The 22,745-nt window shown below is 44.8% G+C and overlaps 1 protein-coding gene across 4 annotated transcripts; it reads right to left on the bottom strand.

The window, feature by feature from the left end:
- Positions 1 to 4,855: 4,855 nt before the first annotated feature.
- On the bottom strand, positions 4,856 to 18,682 carry LOC144738161 (uncharacterized). Of its 4 annotated transcripts, none has more exons than XM_078621133.1 (3): positions 18,621 to 18,682; positions 15,734 to 15,817; positions 4,856 to 11,087 (listed from the first exon to the last, which is right to left on the bottom strand). In XM_078621133.1, the coding sequence occupies exon 3, from the start codon at positions 11,045 to 11,047 to the stop codon at positions 9,743 to 9,745; it is 1,305 nt and encodes a 434-aa protein (XP_078477259.1). In that variant the 5' UTR covers positions 11,048 to 11,087; positions 15,734 to 15,817; positions 18,621 to 18,682; the 3' UTR covers positions 4,856 to 9,742. The 4 variants fall into 4 exon arrangements, with proteins under 4 accessions (XP_078477259.1, XP_078477258.1, XP_078477260.1 ...); XM_078621132.1 differs by having other exon boundaries at positions 4,856 to 11,057; XM_078621134.1 differs by lacking the exon at positions 15,734 to 15,817.
- Between the last annotated feature and the right edge of the window lie 4,063 nt (positions 18,683 to 22,745).

Here is a 22,745-nt window from a genome sequence, read left to right as displayed (position 1 = left end):
GGTGCGAGAGGGTTCGGACTTTGATCGGGCCGACCGGCCGCTCCGACCGGGTCAGTGGTCAGAGCTGGACCATAGAGTGCTTGCCGCGACCGCAGGTTCGTCCGCCATTATTGGGTTGACAGAGGGGATTGTAATCAGGATGCTCGTTGACACTGGTGTATCAGTAACTATCATTTAAGAGTTGATCTATAACATCTTGCCTCGTAAAACCTTATGCCCTGTCGAAGCTCTGTGCTTTGCTGCATTGGGCATCATTGGGAGAATAACAGCGGAAATGTGCATTGCGGATGTCAAATTGAAGGGACCAGCTCTTGTATCGACGTCCCTTGCTATTCCTTGCTTTCTTGGGAACGGCTTTTTGGGAAGGATGCCCCTGAAATTTTTGATCGACCAAGGGTGCCTTGAATTACCATCGGGCTATCAAATGGCATTTCTGCCTTCTACCACTCGCTTGTGCACAGTCAACGCTACCATACACGCACTTGCACGTAAAACAGTTAAGATTCCCCCTGGCGCACAAATGTTGGTCCCCTTGCGATTGCGGAAGCCGCTAGACCAGAAGCGATGGCAGGAGGAATACTCTTGAGCCCTTCTAATGAAGCCGTTCGTGGGTTAACGTTAGTTGGGGCCCAGACTTTGGTATACAATGATCAGGAACCCTTCATTCAGGCCCTTAACGCAGGGTTAAAAACGTCGGTCATTCAGGAGGGTACCATGCTAGCTCATGCGTCGCCAGCGCTTCGTGCTGGAAGCATCGTTTGCAGTGGGGCCACATCCAATATGCGGCCACACAAAAGTCCTGGTGAGGGGTAGATGGATGCGTTTTTGTTTGGAAAATGCGAAATTGTCTGAGGTCCAGAGGGGGAAGTTGAGGGCGCTTTTGCGCGAATTCTCGGATGTTTTCAGCAAATTTGACATCGGCAGCACTACGCTTCTGAGTCATCACATCGATACGGGTGACGCCGCTCCCATCCGGCATATATTATTTCACTGTCCACCAGCCCGTGGGAAGCCCCTATTGTCCTTGTTAAAAAGCAGGGTGGTAGCTTGCGCTTCTGTGTTGACTTCCGTAAGCTCAATAAGATCTCTGTTGCTGACGCGTACCCTCTACCTCAGATGGACGACTCCCTGAATGCTCTAGTAGGAGCACAGTTCTTTTCCACTCGTGACCTTCTATCCGGATTCTGGCAGTTGCCACTAGACGATGCCTCGAAGCCCAAAACAGCCTTTCTTACACCACAATGCTTGTTCAAATTAAATCGGCTTCCGATGGGTCTTCATACTGCGCCGGCTATGTTGTAGCGATTGATGGAACTGGTTATAGCTGGTTTTCAGTGGGACTCATGCCTGATATATCTCGACGATGTTATCTTCTTCAGCTGCACATTTGACGAACACCTTGAACAGTTACGTGCTGTCTTTCTTAAAATGCGTGTGGCCAACCTAAATTTTAAACCTTAGAAGTGTCACCTCCAGAAATTGGTTCGGTATCGTTGCCACGTAGTAAGTAAATCTGGTATTGCGACTGACCTGGACAAAAGCACGTGTGTTCTTACTTGGCCGACCCCCACGTCAGTGGGGGAGGTGCACAGTTTCATAATATTCGCATCCTATTACCGCTGTTTTGTCGCCAGGTTCACTTCCATTGCTAAACATCTCCACGCCTTGACGGAAAAGGGTAAGAAATTCCATTGGGGGGAGGAGGAAGCCGCATTTGTTGCGCTCCGGGATGGCTTGGTGAACGCCCCTCCCCTCCACTACCCTGATTTTTCCTTGCAGTTCGTCCTTGATACAGACGCTAGTAACACCGGAATAGCTGTTCTGTCTCAAGTTGTCAATGGTGTCGAGAGTGTTGTCGCATATAGAAGCAGAGTGCTGTCTCCGGCCGAACAAGGGTACTGTGTCACACGCCAGGAACTGTTAGCTCGTGTTTTTCGTGCAATAGTATCGCCCTTATTTGTATGGTAGATGCTTTGAGGTGCGCTCTCACAATGCATCGCTACAGTACGCACTGCATATTGAACAGCCATCTGGCCAACTTTCACGTTGGTTGGAGGTCCTCCAGGACTATTCCTTTCATGTTACTTATTGCAAAGGCTCCCGACATACGAACGCGGACGCCCTGTCGCGATTACCAATGAGCGATGGGTGCACGTGTTTTTCGGGCTCTGGGTGCTGTAAGCCGCCCAACGAGCATTCACCCCATCCTCTTGCAGCGCCGGCCAAGGTTGGAACCTGAGATGGTCGAGGGGGTGTTGCCTCTGTCATTCTCAGAAGCGGATTGCTCATGCATTGGGACAGAGGGTTGCGCCGTTATAACATTGTTGTGCCCACAGACCTGCGGGGTAAGGTCATTTGGGTGGTACACAAACGATTGTTGCACCTGGGTGTGCATAAGAAGTTGGCCACACTTAAGCTGGACTTCTTCTGGCCTGGCATGGCGGAAGGTGTCGCTAATTTGTTGAAAGGGTATATACAGTTGCACGTGGCTAAAACTGCCGTCGAAACCCTGTTGTCTACCGTTGCAATCAATTCAGGTCTCCTGCGTATATGAACTGGTTGCTCTGAACATCCTTGGTCCATATCCCACTACTCGTCATGGGAATAAGTATTTGCTAGTGGGAGTCATGATGGCCGGGGGCCTGGCCGCTCCCCAACCAGTCGGCGGCGACGATCACTAAGGCATTCCTCAATGGCTACGTAATGGACAAGGGTGCTCCCCGAACGTCTTTTGACCGATCAAGGCAAGACATTTTATTTAAAATTGCTGTGCGAGGTGTACGATTTGTTGGGAACAAAGAAAGTACGCACGTCACCATACCACCCGCAGACGGATGGCATAGTTGAGCGGCTGCACAGGACTCTGACCTCCACGTTGAGCCATCAGGTCAGCGAGTCCCAACTAGACTGGGATTTGCATATTCCTGGAGTCCTGGCTGCATATAGGATGGCTCCTCACGCATCCACTGGCTACTCACCATTCTTTTTTAATGTACAGGAGAGAGCCCAAACCCCCGGTACAGGTCCAGTTGGGCTTGCGCCCTTTCAAGAAGGGGTCGGTGGTGCCAGGGGTTCCTTGGCAAAATGGTGACAGGGCGTGGTTACACTGCCCTCAGGTGCCCCGAGGCACATCCCCAAAACTGTACCATCCCTGGCAGGGGCCGTTCGAGGTTGTTGAGGTCCGTCGGCCGCTCCAAACAAGGCTAAATAAAAAATGTCTAACTCCGTGTGCTTTACCCTTCAAAAGCTTTCTGAAGCACGGGAGGCTTCCAGAGTAAATTCCAATTCATGCCAATTGGCAATTGAACGGCTGAGGGGTTCCCGTACTTCCGCACATGAGTGGGTGCCAGGGGACAGAGCCTGGTTGTACTGTCCACAGGTACCGGTGGGTACGTCGCCCAAATTGTTTAAACCCTGGAGGGGGCTGGTTGATGTGATTCGGGTCATTCGACCACAGTGGGTTCAGATCGCTTGGGTCGGCTGGGTTGGTTTGTACAACCCTCAAGCCTCAAACCTTTCATCACTCCATGTGAGTTCGTTCCTTCTCCACACCGCAGGCGCTGCGTGTCAGATGTGTCCAGCGAGCTGAGGTGTGTACCCGCTGAGGTTGGTCCTCTGCGGAGTCATGTGATCCCGTCCTCAGGTGCCGCGTGTTTAACGTCCCCCGAGCCACCACCTGCGCCGTCTCCACTGGATTCGAGAGAGGACAGCCCGTCCGCCCGGTCGACTGCTCTTCGTGAGGAGCCGGGTTCAACGGGACATTTCCATGTTCCCCCCGGGACCTCCAGGGAGAGTGAGTCCACCTCCCCTGGGGGCCCGGCCACAAGGACTCTATCAAAAACTCTTCGGTTTTCATGATCCATATGCACGCGCATTCCCACACCGTCGGTTGGTTGTAGCACTCGGCAGGCCGTATCGGTTATTGGCTGAACCTGGCCTTTATGCTTGAGGGTATTGTTACACTGTGAGGGTGGGAGATGTTGGTGATGGAGGGGGTTCCGAGCGTTTGCGTGTTATAGATTGGTTTGGGTATTTATTTGTTGAGGCACGCGAAGGGCTTGTTCAATTGTTTAAGGGGGAGTTGACAGCCAGGACGGCCGAGTGCTACGAAGGGGGGGGGGGGGGGGGTGATGTAGTGACATCACAGATGTCACTGTCTGTGTAGTACCGGCCCTAGAGGGGCTCGGTGAGCGCTGGATGGCACCACGCGTGGCGTACAGTGCCGACCCCTATAGGATGGGGTGTGAGAGTGCCGGCCACAAGAATGGGGTTACTTTGGGCCATGGCACTCTGGTTGACCCCAGAAGACACGTGACCGGTTGAGCCTACACAGGGGCCCCAAGTGGGGGCTAGGGGTGGTCGAGATCTTGCTCGAAGAGTCTGGAGGGTGGGCGTGGCCAAGGGCAGAGCCGGCCATGCTGCAGAGCATATAAGCCGGGTCCCCTAGAGGGACCGGCGCTGTTGTAATCCTGAAACCTACGTTCTCCGTCCCAGTCTCCAACACGTGGTCCGGGACCCAAGATGGGGTCCGGTCCAGTGTAGACAGTTACTGTGTAATGAGTGCAGTTAGCCTGGTGGTCCAACACCATAGGTTGTTATCCTGTTAAGGGGCAGTTAACACGTGTTGGTAGTATGCAAATATATGCAATTATGTAAATGTATGCACGTATGCAAATTATACTCAGCTTCGTTGCCAAGGGTGCATTACCAATCGTGATAATACAATGATTCTCGCTTTCATTTTACTGATGTTTTAGTGTCATTTTATCAGGTCTCAGAATTCAGACCTCACCACAGGATACAGTTCTCATAATTAAGATTATTATGCATGAACTTAGGAAGGAACCACTCAGACTTTTCTATGTTAAAAAACTTTAATATCTAAAAACACTCTAATATGCGAACACACTTATGATCAGAATTGTCAAAACCATACTCCTGAAGATGTCCTACTCATTGATCCGTACAATTAACCCTCAATGGTTACGTTTGTTAAAACTGAGTAACAGAACAATCGGCTAACTCCTCCGAATACAGCGACCATACACGGCGATAGGAAAAGTCCTTAAAAAAATGAAACGTGCTAAAGAAACATGTGCCCAATGGCAAAAGTAGACATCAATGAATTCATTAGGAAGATTATGCAATTAGCGAAATGTCCTGAAACAAGTGAGAGTACTCGTGTGCCTGTTTGGCTAACAGATGCTTATCAATTGGCTAATGGGACATCAATGAATTCGCGGGCAAGATTCTGTGATCAAAAAGAAAAATCTCAACACAATAGTATTCCTGTGTGTGTAGATTGATAACATAGATGCTGATCAATCTTTAGTGTGTAAATGAATTCATTGGTAAGGTTATGCAATAAACAAAAACAATTGACTAAAATACTTCGAAACGACCGTATTCATGTAACTCAAGGGACAGAACAATGCTTGCCACGATCAACTAATTGTTAACGCACCACCTTGGGATGGCAACCCTTTTCGTAAAAACACAAAGATAACTTTTTGGAACAATCTTATTCGTTCTAATATGCGCGTTGTATGTGTGGGTGTGTTGTCTTCTTGCTAACTGTTGAGTTAGCAGCTTCCGAGGTGCAGCGTTCCTTGTGTAATGGGTTCGAATTTAGGCGCACACAACTAATTGGGAGGCAACACTATTTATTACTGAACACAACAGTTAACTCTTACATTACACATAGGGTGGTGACCACCAGCCTACTCTAGCTAACACACACTTCTCTCTCAGATACTCTAGCATGACCCAGCCAGATGGGCTACTAGCAAGTCCGCTGACTGGAGGCTCGACTCTTCTTGGCGTCTTCACTATGCATCTTCATTCTTGATACGGGCAGCCTCAAACCTCGTGAGGAGGCTGCTTATATGGGTCTCGGCGTGCCCGGGCCCCACCCCGGCCACGCCTCCCTTCGAGAACCCTCTCAAAGCCCCCCTGCTGTCCACGTGCCCCCCGAGGTGCCCCCGGCCCTCACTGGGATCCGGTCACGTGTCCAGCCGGGATCACAGAGTGCCACAATCTCACACCACCCACGTGGCCTCCCGAGTCCAGAACCAGCCCTGCCGTCATTCCCGCTTCCAGCCGGGATGACGTCATGTGTGTGTAGACCCGCGTGGTAGTGACGCTCCCCCGCATAGTGAAGTCACACGTGTGTGTGTGGACACAGTAGTGATGCTACAATCATTGCACTTGTACCGAAAACACCTCAGGTCCCCAGGAGGGGCGCTGGGTCTGCATGTGTCGAACACACGGTGCTCTCGGCTGCTTCGTCAGTCTCTCTCCATCGCTGGGGTGGTTGCCGAGTCAGCACGCTGGTCACGCTTTCGGCGGTGCCCGTGCTGGCAGGGATGATGGGTCCGGCTCCATCTGCGTCGATGTGCGCGATCATCCCGTCGCCAGACAGCGCTCGCAGCTCGTCCGCTGGTTGCCACGCATCACACCCCTTGCCACCAGACACTGTTGATCCTGGTAGACTGTGGAGCGACTTAGAGAGACAGTGCCTGTCATTTCCCCCCCCCCCCTCATCAAGAGAGTCCTCTTCCAGTTATCTGTACGACTCATGCTGCACAGAGGACACGCTACAGATCAAGTTATATCGTTCCGTGTCAGTCTCTGATTTGACCCTCAATTAAACTTCGCCTGTGGGTTGCGATTTAAAGGGGCACTCTCACAAATAGTGGTTGCACCAGCTTTCCCTCCAAGGGTTGACTTTGATCGGAGCACAATCGGAACGATTGTCACTCTTTGATGGTGTTGACTGTACACAGCGACCTCGTAACCGGGAATAGTGATGTTACGGCACTCTTCCTTGGCTGGCAGCTTCTCTCAATGAGGCAAAAAAATAAAAACCTGGCTTCTGTCGATGCAGAGCTCCCTATTAATTTGCCAGTCACGAGGGCAATCCCCAGAGCCTACCACTCGCAGAACTTCTTCTTTCGTATGGCATTGTGAAAAGAAACAGTTTTTCTTTTTAATGATCGCTCACATTACTTATTTCGTATGGCATTGTGAAAAGCAACAGTTTTTATCTTTAATGATCACCTTAAATGAATGCAAATGTTCCTCATCCAGTTCAATTATGTGGTTGACGCAGTGTGGATTTCAGCGATACCGCCAGGATGTGCATGGATGGAGCATTCATCGGTGATGTGCTTGATGGTTTGGATATCTCCACGGTCAGTTGGGCGATTCTTTGAGCAGTACTGATTTTCTGTTCTTGCGTTCTTGCTTATATCTGAATTTTTCCACCTCAGGCTTTTTCTTCTCATAAAGGGGCAGCTGTTTTCCTTTTGAAGTCGCTTGGGCTGTTCGTTGTCCAGATGTCTTTACTACCGCCATGTTTCTGTTCACATTCTGGGCAGCGTTCCCCACACTCCCACCATGGGCTGGAAGTGTTACATTTTTTGCATCAGACTTGCAGTCTCTCTCAAAAAGGGGCACTGACTTTGAAGTCGTGACCTATTGTGCACGGGTGTGCTTGCTGTCGCCATGTTTTCGGTCCTCTCATCACGGGTTAGTAAAACATATATTTTATAACTCTTATAGCTTCGTACTGTACCACTTTTCGCAGTTTTGACTCCAATCGACTCAAAAATACGTTTTGAGCAGCGTTCACAGCACTCACGTCGCGGTTTGGAATTATTCCGTGGTATTTGTTATATTAGGCGGAGACGCCCCCCTGCATACATAATTTACTGCTACCATGTGCTCTTAGCTACTGGAAGACAAAGACAGATGGTGAGGCTCTGAGCCCGTGGAATACATATTATCTTGATCGTGTATGATTAGCATATTTCGCATTGTATCTCTTCTGAATGACCCTAGATCTAATAGGTAAAGTCACGTAGAAGGGAAGTAATAAAATAATAAAAATAAAACATAATAAAATAATTCTCATGACGTTTCGGCTACAACACAAGCAGCCGTCTTCATGTGAAGAATGAGACACTGCATTGCTATAAACCACCCTAAACCTTATATATTTTAATATAACACTATGTATTATTCTACCCACCCTAATGTGTATCACACTGCTATATGTTTACTATACAATTACGATACTATATATTACTTTGTACGTTGTATTAAGCATATAAATGTTATACTATTTGTTATTATACACTGTACCATTGACCGTCGTGTCAATGGGTGAGTCGTGGTGGGAAAACTTGCAGCGGAGCAAAGAATCCATTCCCTGCGGAGAATACAGGGTGGTTTATAGCAATACAGTATATAATTTATGTTGGGTTTGTCTATGGCAGTATATAGTACGGTGTATGCTCGTGTGATGTAAGAGAATAAAGTTTAGATGGAAGCATATTATATAATTTTTACGACGTAGAATTGTAATGTATTACTTGCTGTTAGTAACTCAGCTTATTGTAGAGTATAGTAAGTATACTGATGATGCTATGCAGTTTATACTTTAGTTTTTTTATGTAGTTTATACTTTAGTTTTCTACGTGGTTGTTTAGTAACTGCAGCTACATACTATTAACATTCCTTTCCTTTGTTAATGCTACTCCCTGCACCCTCCCTTGGTGCTGCTGATCCTGCATAATGCATGGGCATAATATGACTTTGAAACCCCCCCGCCCACCTCCTACGCATTTCCCATGAATATGCTAAATTCCTCTTGATATGCACATTCTTTTTGTTAAGGCGCTCTTCTTCCACCTCCTACCCAGCTTATATATAAGCTCCTAGCTCGGCAGTGTCTCATTCTTCACCTGAAGACGGCTGCTTGCGTTGTAGCCGAAACGTCGTGAGAATTATTTTATTTTATTATGTTTTATTTTTATTATTTTATTACTTCCCTTCTACGTGACTTTACCGAAAGAACCAAGAAGATGAATCCCTGCAGTCACGAAAGCTTTAAATCGAAACCTAGATCTAATACTTTCATAATTATTATTTGGTTCATGTTTAACCAAGATATGCTACACCGTAGTTGTTACTGAGGATATTCCGAGGGTTTTATTAAACTTTGTTCCGTCTGTATCGCCAGGGATCTGTGCTTCTTATTCTCAAGTTATATTTTGATATCCTGAGGTTAAAGATGTAGCTAAGCTTCGAACTTTACTGTTGTATTTAAAAAACCCCAGTCAGCTCATGATGATTAACTGCTCTTGAGTGGATTTCGCTGTCCAAGGGAGGTTCGTGACCCCTGCTGTTTCTGTCTTATGTTTGCTTTATTGTGGGTTGTTTCCTTTATGGCAGCCTTCTCAAGTATACTGGGGATTGCCGTTTTTATTATTACATTTTATGACTTTCCAAGCAGGCTTGTGAGTAATTATCCTCCAGCTGTCTTTTGTGTGGCAAGGCAGGAGGCCGGGGGGGAGGGCGACTCACCCTTTCCGTGCCCCAAGCGCTACATCCCGATCAAAATTATTACCAAAAAAGGCAGAATTACTTAATATAAATTTTTGGAAAAGGCATATGCAGAACATGCTCTTCGAGTGTTTGTGATGAAATATGATACAAAACTCCGAGCTGCTGAGGCGATGAAGCAAGCATCATTATAATGCTAATATTATAACATAGTGAATGCTTGGGAGCGTATTGGCTCTGGCTCCTGGTTAGAGATCTACCCAACCCACAGGTCCGCAATTACTGGCTGCCCTTACTCTGCAGGTTGAACCTAAGAACTGAGTGTTCAACTTCACATTATTTCATTAAAGGCCTGTGACAAAGGTCAATCTACAGGGGCTTCATTGTCTCAAGCTTACACATCTACCGTGTCTCCATTTGACTTTGTTTTGTCTAAGAAGTCCACCCACACCTCAACGTCCACAAACTGCTGGGAGTTGCCTCGCTCTGCCTCACAGTCAGAAGTCTCCTCCTGCTTCCCGTTGCCTCCATCGAAGTGAAGGTCCGATTTTGGAGTTGAATCTTCATCTTCACATTTCACCTTCACTTCTTCGCGCTTCATTGTCACCTCTTCAAATTTCACCTTGATACATTTCATAGTGTCCAAGCTGGAATGTACTTCTGGTTCTTTTTTCAGGAGGGATGGACTCATTGCAGCACTTTTACTTTCACAAGTCGATTTCAGACTACACTCCTTGAGGATCTTCTGATGCCTGCGTGTTCTCTGGTGTATATGAAGATCTGATGACTGGACAAATGCCTTCCCGCACGGAGTGCACCTGAAGGGTTTCTCTCCTGTGTGTGTTCTCTGGTGTCTTTTAAGATGTGATGACTGTGAAAATTCCTTCTCACACACACTGCACTTGAAGGGGTTATCTCCTGTGTGTATTCTCTGGTGTCTTTTAAAATAAAATGAACTTGAAAATGCCTTCCCACACACACTGCACTTGTTTGGTTTCTCTGTGTGCGTTCCCTGGTGTATTTTAAGATTTGATGACTGTGAAAATTCCTTCTCACACACACTGCACTTGAAGGGGTTATCTCCTGCGTGAATTCTCTGGTGTATTTTAAAATAAAATGAACTTGAAAATGCCTTCCCACACACACTGCACTTGTTTGGTTTCTCTCCTGTGTGCGTTCTATGGTGTGTTTTAAGATTTGATGAATGTGAAAATGCCTTCTCACACACACTGCACTTGAAGGGTTTCTCTCCTGTGTGTGTTCTCTGGTGGATCTGAAGATCTGCTGCCCATGCAAATGCCTTCTCACAGACAGTGCATTTGAAAGGTTTCTCTCCTGTGTGTGTTCTCTGGTGTTTTTTAAGAGTCGGTGAATCTGAAAATTCCTTCCCACACACACTACACCTGAAGGGTTTCTCTCCTGTGTGTTTTCTCTGGTGGATCTGGAGACCTGCTGCCCATGCAAATGCCTTCTCACACACAGTGCATTTGAAAGGTTTTCCTCTTGTGTGTGTTCTCTGGTGTTTTTTAAGAGTCGATGAATCAGAAAATTCCTTCCCACACACACTACACCTGAAGGGTTTCTCTTCTGAGTGAGTTCTCTGGTGCTGTGTCAACTTTCCAGTACGATCCGTGCTGTTTGGATACTGGTCGCAATGTGTCCTTTTTGTACCGAGCTGCGCTGAGTGCCTTCGCTCCATCAGACCAATTCTGCAGAGGAAGCGTCAGAAGAAGCATCAGCTGCAGACAGAAAAACATTCCATACCATCTACGTCAGTATCGAGACAGAGGAATTAATACAATCTTTGATTTCAAGATTTCGTGACTGCAGGAATTACTCTTTGGTTATTTCAGTAAAGGCACGTAGAAATAAAATAATAAATAAAATAAATAATATAATATAACACGACGTTTCGATTGCAACATAAGCAACCATCATCAGGTGAGAACTGTATGTAAATGCAAGCTCGAAAAGAGACATATACAGAGAGAAAGACAAACAAACATGGAGAGAGACATACACAGATATAGAGACAAACACAGAGAGACAACCAAAGAGAGAGAGACACACAGGAGAGACACATATAGAGACACACAGAGAAACAACGCCTCTGTGACGAGGTATTATATTTCGAGAGAGGGGAGGTTGGGGCAGAGAAATTAGCATGTCAATGAGAGACAAGGGGGGAGGTGGGATCTGCAGCAGGGGCATGTAGAGCCAAGGAGGGGGGGGGGGGTAGGATCTGCAGCAGGAGGAGAGAAATTGGAAGCTTGAGAAATCAAACCTAGTAAACTTAGAAATATAATGCAATGTAACACAGTCGGCTAACACAACAGTTAACACTTTACCTGGTTGATTACGTTCTTCCAAAGATTGCTAAATTTGAAGTTAAGTATGAGATGTGTGGAAATCTAGGTTTGGTCGTCTCTCTCTCTATGTGTCGCTCTCTGTGCCTGTGTTTACCTCTCTCCCTGTATATATGTCTCTCTCCCAGCTTGCATTTACATACAGTTCTCACCTGATGACGGTTGCTTGTTGCAATCGAAATGTCGTGTCTATTAATTATTTTATTTTTTCTTTCTACGTGACTTTACCGAAAGAACCAAAGAATAATTATTGCAGTCACGAAAGCTTCAAATCAAAATTGAACCACCTCTACGGGGAAGATTTCCACACAACTCATACTTAAAAACTTCAAATTTTGCAATCTTTGGAAGAACGTAATCAACCAGGTAAAGTGTTAACTGTTGTGTTAGCCGACTCTGTGTTGCATTGTATTACATTTCTAAGTTTACGAGGTTTGATTTCTCAAGCTTTCAATTTCTCTCCCCCTGTCGCAGATTCCATCCCCCCCTGCCGCAGATTCCATCCCCCCCTTGGCTCTACATGTCCCCTGCTGCAGATCCCATCCCCCCCTCGTCTCTCATTGAATGCAAATTTCTCTGCCCCCCACTCTCTCTATATATACCTCATCACAGAGGCCCTGTTTCTCTGTGCGTCTGTGTGTGCCTCTCCTGTGTGTCTGTCTGTATATATGTCGCTCTCCGAGCATGCATTTACATACAGTTCCCACCTGATGACGGTTGCTTGTGTTGTAATCAAAACGCCGTGTTCTAATATTTATTTTATTTTTTCTTTCTACGTGACTTTACCGAAAGAACCAAAGAGGAATGAATACATACACAGTCACACATGAATTACACGTCTATACTTATTCATATTTTCAAGATATTCCCCAATTCATCACATGGGCTGTTAAGGCACACGAGAGGTCAAGTGGTCAGAAACATGCCCGGAAGCCCTGGCATCTTCAAAATGAATGTTTACCCAAAACTCCACACGCACAATTTTGGCTGTCTAGCCACAAAAGGAATATTTAAGAAAAAATCAGCTAACATAGCAAAGGCTGTTGAAAATAATAATATTTGTATTATGTAAAGATGCATATAATGTTCAATAAAAACTTCGAGGTGTGAAGCCAGGCTCAGATTTGCTTGAATGCTTGAATAGATCTAACTTCAGCTGCATATGTGCCGAGATATTTTCCTTACCGGTTTCCATTCTTATAAAAAGTTCCAGAGATAAACTTTTTTATTTAACCTCATTGTTCAATAGTTAATATACTTTACTGCAAATACAAACTTGACACTGTCACACACTGGCATGGTAAACAGGTGGTGGTGTGTCCAGAACCATGCGTGGCCGCCTTCATCTGCTCAGTATTAATGCTTCCTCACTTCACCATGTAATTAATTAAAAATCAATCAACATAGCAGAGGCCCACAATTAGTTCAGCTTTCACTTATCAATCGTGTTTGCTGTCGGCGAAAATCAAACTCTAATTTTCGATTTAAAGCTTTCGTGACTGCAGGGATTCATCTTCTTGGTTCTTTCGGTAAAGTCACGTAGAAGGGAAGTAATAAAATAATAAAAATAAAACATAATAAAACAATTCTCACGACGTTTCGGCCACAACGCAAGCAGCCGTCCTCAGGCGAAGAATGAGACATTATCAAGCTAGGAGCTTATATAGGTGTAGCGAGGAGGAGCGCCTTAACAAAAGAATGTGCATATGAAGAGGAATTTAGCATACCAATGGGCAATGCGTAGGAGGTGGGCGGAGGGGTTTCAAAGTCCCATTATGCCCATGCATTATGCAGGATCAACAGCACCACGGGGGGGCGCAAGGAACAGCGTTAATAAACGAAAGGAATGTTAATGATATGTAGCTGCATTTACCAAACAACCATGTAGAAAACCAAAGTAAAAAACTACCTAAAAAACTAAAATATAAACTGATACTTACTATACCCCCCGTGGTGCTGTTGATCCTGCATAATGCATGGGCATAATGGGACTTTGAAACCCCTCCGCCCACCTCCTACGCATTGCCCATTGGTATGCTAAATTCCTCTTCATATGCACATTCTTTTGTTAAGGCGCTCCTCCTCGCTACACCTATATAAGCTCCTAGCTTGATAATGTCTCATTCTTCGCCTGAGGACGGCTGCTTGCGTTGTGGCCGAAACGTCGTGAGAATTGTTTTATTATGTTTTATTTTTATTATTTTATTACTTCCCTTCTACGTGACTTTACCGAAAGAACCAAGAAGACAAACTCTAATTGTTGAGTTCATAATGCAGAGTTGAGCAGGTGCAGTGTTGTATGACATTAAATTCCCAGGCAGGTGATTTTTTTTCGTGGAACGTTTGCAAGGCCACATTTCATGATGGAATTATCAAGCCACAGAATCCTTGTAAAAAAGGGTTTCAGTTTTGTTGCCAGAAAAAAGGGAAAAAACCCTATTATTATATTTTGGTACTGGCAAAGGAGGTCCAATGATGTTAGATGCTTACCCCGAGCCCTCATTACTTTGATAGTGCATTGTCTTTGAGCTGTATGCCTTTTGGCGTCATCTGGTCTAGCACCAATTGAGATGAGGCTCTAAATAAAGCTGTCTCTGGTGTGGACCAATCAGTTTCACGGACAATGCATATATTATCAGAGTGTGTTTTTTGTTTGCATTTTGACTGCAAGTATTGTGGTTAATACAGACATGAATCCTTGTAAAAAAGGTTTCAGTTTTGTTGCCAGAAAAAAGGGGGAAAAACCTATTATTATATTTTGGTACTGGCAAAGGAGGTCCAATGATGTAAGATCTAACATGGTTGACCAGCAGAGAACAATCCTTTAACTATAACCAGGCATCAATTAGCGTATCATTGTAACCGTAACAGATGCTATGGTTTTATATGACCATTGGGAGCTTCTCAAACTACATAATTATTGAAGCTGCTATGTGTAGTGACATCGTTGGATGTCACCGTGTGAAGCCGGCCTGGGAGAGGCATGGCGCGTGATGTATTGACATCGCAGACACAACTGAAGGTGGATGCAGTACCGGTCCTAACAGGGCTCGGGGAGCACTGACTGAGAGCAATGGATGGCATCATGCTCTGCGTGCAGTGCCAGCCCCTACAGGATAGAGTGCTAGGGTGCCAGCCACGGAACAGGGTTGCAAGGGGCCATGGCACTCTGGGTGACCCCGGAGGACACGTGACCGGAGATGACGATTGCTTGTGTTGCAATGGAAACGTCGTGATATTTTATTATTTTTAATTCACTTTGTTTTCATTATTATTATTTTATTGTTATTATTTTTTCTATCCACGTGACTTTACCGAAAGACCCAAAGAATATGAATTCCTGCAGCCACGATAGCTTTAAGTCAAGCTTTAACTGCTGTCAACATTTATGCAAAAATTGAAGCCTCATTCGATTAAACCCACCAGATGGCAAAACATCCAACATTGTCTATCCTGAAGCTCTCCATGGGCAACGAATTTAAAAGCTGCCATTATGAAACAAACAAGCCCTGCGATTGTATAACACAACCAAGAAACCGTGACAATATACACACATTCACAGACTTCATTGGCAGAATTCAATAATTCCAATAAAGCCAGCATTGAAAGACATTACTCTTAATATTTGATTACTGAGACCTGTGCGAAGCCGGGTAACTTAGTTATTACCGATTAAATACTATACTTCCGATGATAATGTTTGTGCATGAGTGGGGAGCGATAGTACAACGGTTAGCATGCTGCGCTATAAACCCAGCGACCTAATTTATATTCCCACAGAGCCAAGCCACAACATTTGGCTGTCGCCTGATGAAGCTGGTTGTGATTACTGGCAAACGTCGTACTCAGATTGTAAATGTTGTGGCTTGGCTCTCCAACACACAACCGGTGTAGTGCTGCACTAGTGACGAATTGGCCACGTGCTGTTTATGTGACCAACCCTTAATAGTTGGCTGTGTCGGGTGGTGGCGGGTTTAACGACACATTTGCATAGTTAAGACGATCTACCCCAAACAAACCTGTATTAAGGATGTATATTTGGAATTTGCGTGTCTCTCTCCCCGTGGTCGCGTGGATTTTCCTCCGGATCCTCAGGGTTTTTCCTTCCACATTAAGAGACAACATCACTTCTAGATTTGAAGCTTTCGTGACTGCAAGGAATCATATTCTTAGGTTTTTTTCGGTAAAGTCACGTAGGTAAAACATCAAAATTAATGAAAATTAAATAAAATAAAACAAAAAATCACGACGTTTCGGAGGCAACACAAGTCTCCGTCATCAGGTGGGACCGTCACAACCGAATTAGCTGCATCAAGTGAGGCAATGATTGAAGATGTAATCCCTTATAAGCAAGTTGAAGGGGGGAGGAGAGGGGGGGGGGAGCTCATCAGAATGTTAGTACAACTCATCGGGAGGGGGAGGGCGGGGCCAAAAAATTGAAAGACGGCTTGGACGCGGTTGCTGCTGCACACGCCAACACAATGGACAGAGAGGGGGAGGGGAGGTCTGATACACATGATAGACAAAAGAACGAAAATGCCCATGTTTATACCAATGCTGGCTGAACAATGAAGAGGGTACTGTTAAAAAACAACTGGGGATGTTAACAAAGCAAACGTCCATCTCTAAAACCATCGGCGGCAAGACCTCCCAGACTCTATGGTCTTCCCAAAATCCATAAGGAAGGCACCCCGCTATGACCCATTGTGTCGACGATAAACTCTCCTACGTACAAACTAGCCCGTTTTCTATCAGATACTCTGCTCCCTTTCACAGGCAAGACCTCTTCGGCAGTACTCAACTCAACCCAATTAGTCTCTATGGTTAAGGACATGGTACTATCTCCTGATGACATCCTCGTCAGCTTTGATATAGTATCTTTGTTTACCAAAGTCCCAGTACCGGACACCCTAACAATAATTGAGGACTTAGTCCAACATGGATTGAATTCTGATGAACCTGCGCTGGTTAGGCATTGCCTCACCAACACCTATTTTACCTGGAATGGCACCTTCTACAAACAGAATGAGGGTACCCCTATGGGCTCCCCTTTGTCACCAGTTATAGCCAACATGTTCATGGAAAAGTTTGAATCAGACGCCATCCAGACATCCACCCTGCGTCCTTCCCTGTGGAAGAGGTATGTGGATGACACTTTCGTCATCTGGCCACATGGCCTCCCAGCATTGAACCACTTCTTGGACCACATCAATTCTAGACACCCATCCATCAGATTCACCATGGAAGTGGAGAAAGACGGTAAACTACCATTCTTGGATATTTTGTTTGAGAGGAGGCCTGACGGATCCTTGGGACATTCTGTCTACAGGAAAGCCACCCACACAGATTCCTACTTGAAACCGGATTCCCACCACCACCCATCTCAAAATAATTCTCTCATCAAAACGCTATACCACAGAGCCCATGGCATTACATCGGGCCCTCAGGATGAACGGATACTCTGACCGTACTATCCGCCAAGCTGTCTCTCCCACCACACAGAAACAGCCACATGAAACTCCGACCAAAACCATCACGTTACCATACATAGCAGGCGTGACCAAAAAGATCTCCAAAATTCTAAACAAACATAAGATCCAAGTCCGATTCAGTACAGTGCATAAAATCCGTGATCTGATTCCATCTGTGAAGGATGTCGTTCCTGACTTACAGTATCCTGGAGTCTACAAATTGAGTTGCATTTGTGGTGATTGCTACATTGGAGAAACGAAACGTCATGTTTCTGATCGTGTCCGCGAGCACAAGTCAGATCTGAAACACGGCAGAACTGATTCTTCTGCCGTTGCCGATCATTGCTACAACTCGGTGGGCTCTCATGAAATTGTCTTTTCCGAGACCAAGGTTCTCTGCAAACCTCCCGGCTACCATCAAAGGTTTGTACACGAAGCCATACAAATATACAAACACAGACATAATTTCAACCGTGATGATGGGTACAAACTTAGTAATCATTGGAAAGATGTTATCAACCACGCAAAAAAGACTTAATTACACTTTTTTGGACCATCTTATCTGACAGGCACTATTTTACTTTACTTTACCGAGTGTTAACATCCCCAGTTGTTTTTTAACAGTACCCTCTTCATTGTTCAGCCAGCATTGGTATAAACATGGGCATTTTCGTTCTTTTGTCTATCATGTGTATCAGACCTCCCCTCCCCCTCTCTGTCCATTGTGTTGGCGTGTGCAGCAGCAACCGCGTCCAAGGCGTCTTTCAATTTTTTGGCCCCCCCTCCCCCTCCCGATGAGTTGTACTAACATTCTGATGAGCTCCCCCCCCCTCTCCTCCCCCCTTCAACTTGCTTATAAGGGATTACATCTTGAATCATTGCCTCACTTGATGCAGCTAATTCGGCTGTGACGGTCCCACCTGATGACGGAGACTTGTGTTGCCTCCGAAACGTCGTGATTTTTTGTTTTATTTTATTTTCATTAATTTTGATGTTTTACCTACGTGACTTTACCGAAAAAACCTAAGAATAAGACAACATCACCACGCGTTTAGAGTATTTGACCGACAGACATTTCCACACGTTCAGCCACTGTATTGTGGGCAGGTTCCTTCTGAAAAAGAGCGGGATAGCTCAAGTGGGCTATGCCTGGTGAAGTTAACAAAAACTGTATTAATATTTAAAAGAAAAAAGTTTCAAAGTAGTGAGCCAGATGAAGACAAATTAAACTTAAGCAGAGAATTAAAGCAAATGCAATCAGGCGAGGGCAGGAGGCAAGGCCCCGCATGGCAAGGCCCCGCGTTGTAATGTTCCAACCTGGACATCGATTCCATACTCGCTGCTACTCAATTGATATCCCTACGAGAGAGAGAGAAGGTGCGACGCTCTACCCGGGTAAACAACAACAACAACCACCACGATGTCAACTTCTCACCTCGGATCTCAGTGAGAGCGCGCGTGGTGCAGCAGCTTCCTGGTGTCTCGTGACGTCATGCGACAGCAGCAAGTGACATGACGTCACTAGCGGGGCACACCTACCCCTCGCGTCTGACGCCGATTACGCAATGCAGTGGTTCAAGTTCAAGTTCATTTATTAGGTATAGCCCTGTGAGCCATTCAGCTCTTGAATCGGGTGCAACCGCAACAAACAAAAAACAAAAACATGAACAAAAAACATCTTGGTGATGTCAGAGAGCGGGTTTAGAGTTTAAGTTTATTTAAATCTTGACATAAAGCTGTCGTGACTGCAGGAATACATTCTATGGGTCTTTCGGTAAAGCCACGGCCTCACGGCGCCCTCCGATCTTACATTTACAGTGGTACCTCGGTATCCGTCGTTAATTCGTTCCAGAAGTTAGGACTTATACCGAAAATGACGTAAACCAAACGATTTATCCCATAAGAAATAAAGGGAAAGGAAATAATCCATTCCAGAGTATAAGAAATTATATTTTATATGGCATAGTATACATTAATGGGGTTGTATACAATAATTTAGACACTACTTATTACTAAAATGCATACATAAATAAAAAAACATAAATAAATTAAAATAAATTGTTATAAAAATAAAATGTAACATCACTTTACCTTGCTGAGAGGAGTTGATAGCCTACGAGGATGGTGGTGAGGAAAAGGAGGAGGAGGAGATGTTATTTTTTTGGAGGAGAGTCCCCTTCCATTAAAACTTCAGGAAGCTGACATTCTGGGGTTTTTTTCTCATTCTCTTTTCAGTCTTTTTTCTTGACTTGGACCTGGTTGAGGCTCACCAAGTTTGAGTTTTACTAAAAACCTGTCCATTGAAGTTTGTTTTTGCCTTCTTCTAAGAATGTTCCTGAAGTCATTCCGGGGAAAACGCGGGTACGCGGTGACTCATCCCGACCCATACAAGTTCTAGCAAGACGTCGTATCCCAAGCAAGACGTCGTATCCCAAGACATTTTTTTCTCGTCAAAACACAACGTATACCAAATTCGACGTATTCAAAAGCGGTCGTATACCGAGGAATGACTGTCCATGCAAATACCATCTCTAGCCCTGCCACTTACCCTTAGGGGCCGTCCATAAATGACGTTACGCGAATTTGGACGAATTTTTATCCTCCCCCCCCCCCCCCTTGTCACATGGCGTCACAAAAAGTCAAACCCCCCTCAAATATGACGTCACAAAGCTCTGCCCCCCCCCCCCCAAAACCATATTTCCATTTTGAAAATAAATCATGCTTCAAATCGCTTTAAACTATTGTCATTGTAGTGCGTATTTAATGTGGGGCCGCACTCTGATTTTGTAGGAGTGTTGTTTTCACAAGTAGTGTTGTAATAACAATTCTATATTTATTTAAAATTGCGCATTTTGATGTGACGTCACATTTCCCCCCCCCCCCCTCGTCACACATTGTCACAAATGTCTGACCCCCCCCCCTAGGTGCGTGACGTCATTTATGGACGGCCCCTTGGGCTGCACCCATCTCAGGCCTATATAACGTCCTGCTTCAGAAGCTCTCTCGCTGTATTTTTTCACCTGAAGACGATCGCTTGTGTAGCGATCGAAACATCGTGATTTTTTTTTCATATGCTTGGCTTTATCGAAAAACCCATAGAATACCATGTGTATACACACACAATAGTGTCCACGTGGTTGTTGAGCTCACGCACCCACGGGGTCTCTGTTCAAGAGAGAGAGCAATGGAAAAGAAATATAAATATAAATAAACTCAAAATAAACTCATTCCACGGTAAATCTTTTTGCTGATGACACGATACTGATTACTGCTGGCCGCTCTCCGGATGACGTAATTGCTAAGCTCCAGGGTGATTTCAACAAACTACAACATCAGCTAGTTGCTCTTAAACTAGTCCTGAATACCTCCAAAACCAAGGTGCTATGCTTTTCACCAGGACTAAAGCAGGAAGTTATTTTCCCCCAATTACATTCCTTAAATTTTTTTTATCAAATAGAGCAAGTCAAGATCTATAAGTAGCTTGAGGTTATCCTTGATTCCAAACTGAATTTTGAAGATCATATTGGTAAAAAGACCAAAAAAATTGGTTTTATGTATCGAAACAAGCACTGATTCTCCCCTCTGTTCCGTTTGGAATTGATAAAAGCTACCATACTGCCTCTACTTGATTACTGTGACATCGTATATAAATCAGCCCCACAGTACTGTACTGAAGAAGCTTGACCCAATCTATCACTCGGCCTTAAGATTTGCATTGAACTGCCCATATAGAACCCACCACTGTGATCTCGACATTGGGTCAAACTTAACATCTCTTAATGTTCGACGTCTTGTGCATCAGATCTTATTTATTCACAACGTACTTACAAAAAAATCGACAGACTACCTGCTGGATCTCCTCTCTGTTTCAAAGAACAAATTTGACCTAAGGTCTTCACTCATTTATACACCTTCTCATTCATATTGGTAAAAAGACCAAAAAAATTGGTTTTATGTATCCAAACAAGCACAGATTCTCCCCTCTGTTCCGTTTGGAATTGATAAAAGCTACCATACTGCCTCTATTTGATTACTGTGACATCGTATATAAATCAGCCCCACAGTACTGTACTGAAGAAGCTTGACCCAATCTATCACTCGGCCTTAAGATTTGCATTGAACTGCCCATATAGAACCCACCACTGTGATCTCGACATTGGGTCAAACTTAACATATCTTAATGTTCGACGTCTTGTGCATCAGATCTTATTTATTCACAACGTACTTACAAAAAAATCGACAGACTACCTGCTGGATCTCCTCTCTGTTTCAAAGAACAAATTTGACCTAAGGTCTTCACTCATTTATCAGCTTCTCATTCCTTATTGCCGTACAAATACTGGAGGAAGGGCCTTTGCTATTGATGCCCCCAGGGTATGGAATGCTATTGCCAATAAACTGCAACTTGAATCACTACCTATGAGATCTTCACTCAAAACTGCTCTAGAGAAGTTGTACACCACATGCTGCCACTGCTATTCAGTGACCTAAAATCAAATGTTTCGCTCCAGATGACCGCTGCAAAGTATGATCTTGTGTTTTTATTTAGTGTGCTGATCTTTAAAGGTGCATTGAAAAATGTTGATAGTCATACTGATGCTCCTGCTGTTGTGGAGTGACTCATGCAGCCAGCTATGGCTATAGGGTTTGGTGGTACATGTTGTTTATGTCGTTTATTGTGAAATTTCGGTCACAATTCCTATGAACACTGTTACATTGCTTTTATGGCTTTATTTTGGTGATTTCGAAAAGTGTTTTGGTTTGGCCATGTTTGATTGTTGTAGTACGGAGTTAAACTGATGGCTTTAATCTAAGTTGTCTTGTGGTTGTTGTTGTTTGACTTGCATCCCACTAGGATTTTTGCACACAGCGTTGGTGTAATGTGCTTTTTCTCGAAGATTTTTCAGTTTTTTCCTGGATTTTTCTATTTGTGCATAGTCACTTTAAGATGTTTTCTTGTTCATGTTTTTTTTGCGGTTGCACCCGATTCAAGAGCCGAATGGCTCACAGGGCTATACGTACCAAATAAATGAAACTGACACTGAAAACTGAAACCCCTGCTCTCTGACGTCACAACTCCACATTACCTCATTCGGTGATCGACGCCTGAGGGAGGTATACCTCGCTAGTGACGTCATGTCACCAAGGTATTCACCCCTTCTCCCAACCCCCTTCTCCACCGCGCTTTTTAGCGTGACGTCACGTCTGGTTGGTCACTGTCGATTTCCGTTCCAGTAAAAATCCTTATTTGGGCACAGCTACGCCCAGTCACTGGCGGTTCATGAAAACAATTTATTCATAAATTCTAGATTTGAAGCTTTCGTGACTGCAAGGATTCATATTCTTAGGTTTTTTCGGTGAAGTCAAAGAGGGAAAAATTTGAAATTAAAATTAATAAAAGTAAAATAAAAAAATCATGACGTTTCGGAGGCAACACAAGCTTTCGTCTTCAGGTGGAACCGTCACAGCCACGACAGCTGTATCAAGTAAATGATAGATTACAAGAGCTACCACTCCGTATATATAATGGTTGAGGGGGGAAGGGCCCGGAAAGGCACAC

Source organism: Lampetra planeri, chromosome 78, assembly GCF_965212315.1.
Source record: "Lampetra planeri chromosome 78, kcLamPlan1.2.h2, whole genome shotgun sequence".
In the NCBI taxonomy this organism is placed as follows: Eukaryota; Metazoa; Chordata; class Hyperoartia; order Petromyzontiformes; family Petromyzontidae; genus Lampetra; species Lampetra planeri.
The sequence above is the reverse complement of the archived record's forward strand: the minus strand, read 5'-3'. Positions and strand labels throughout refer to the sequence as shown.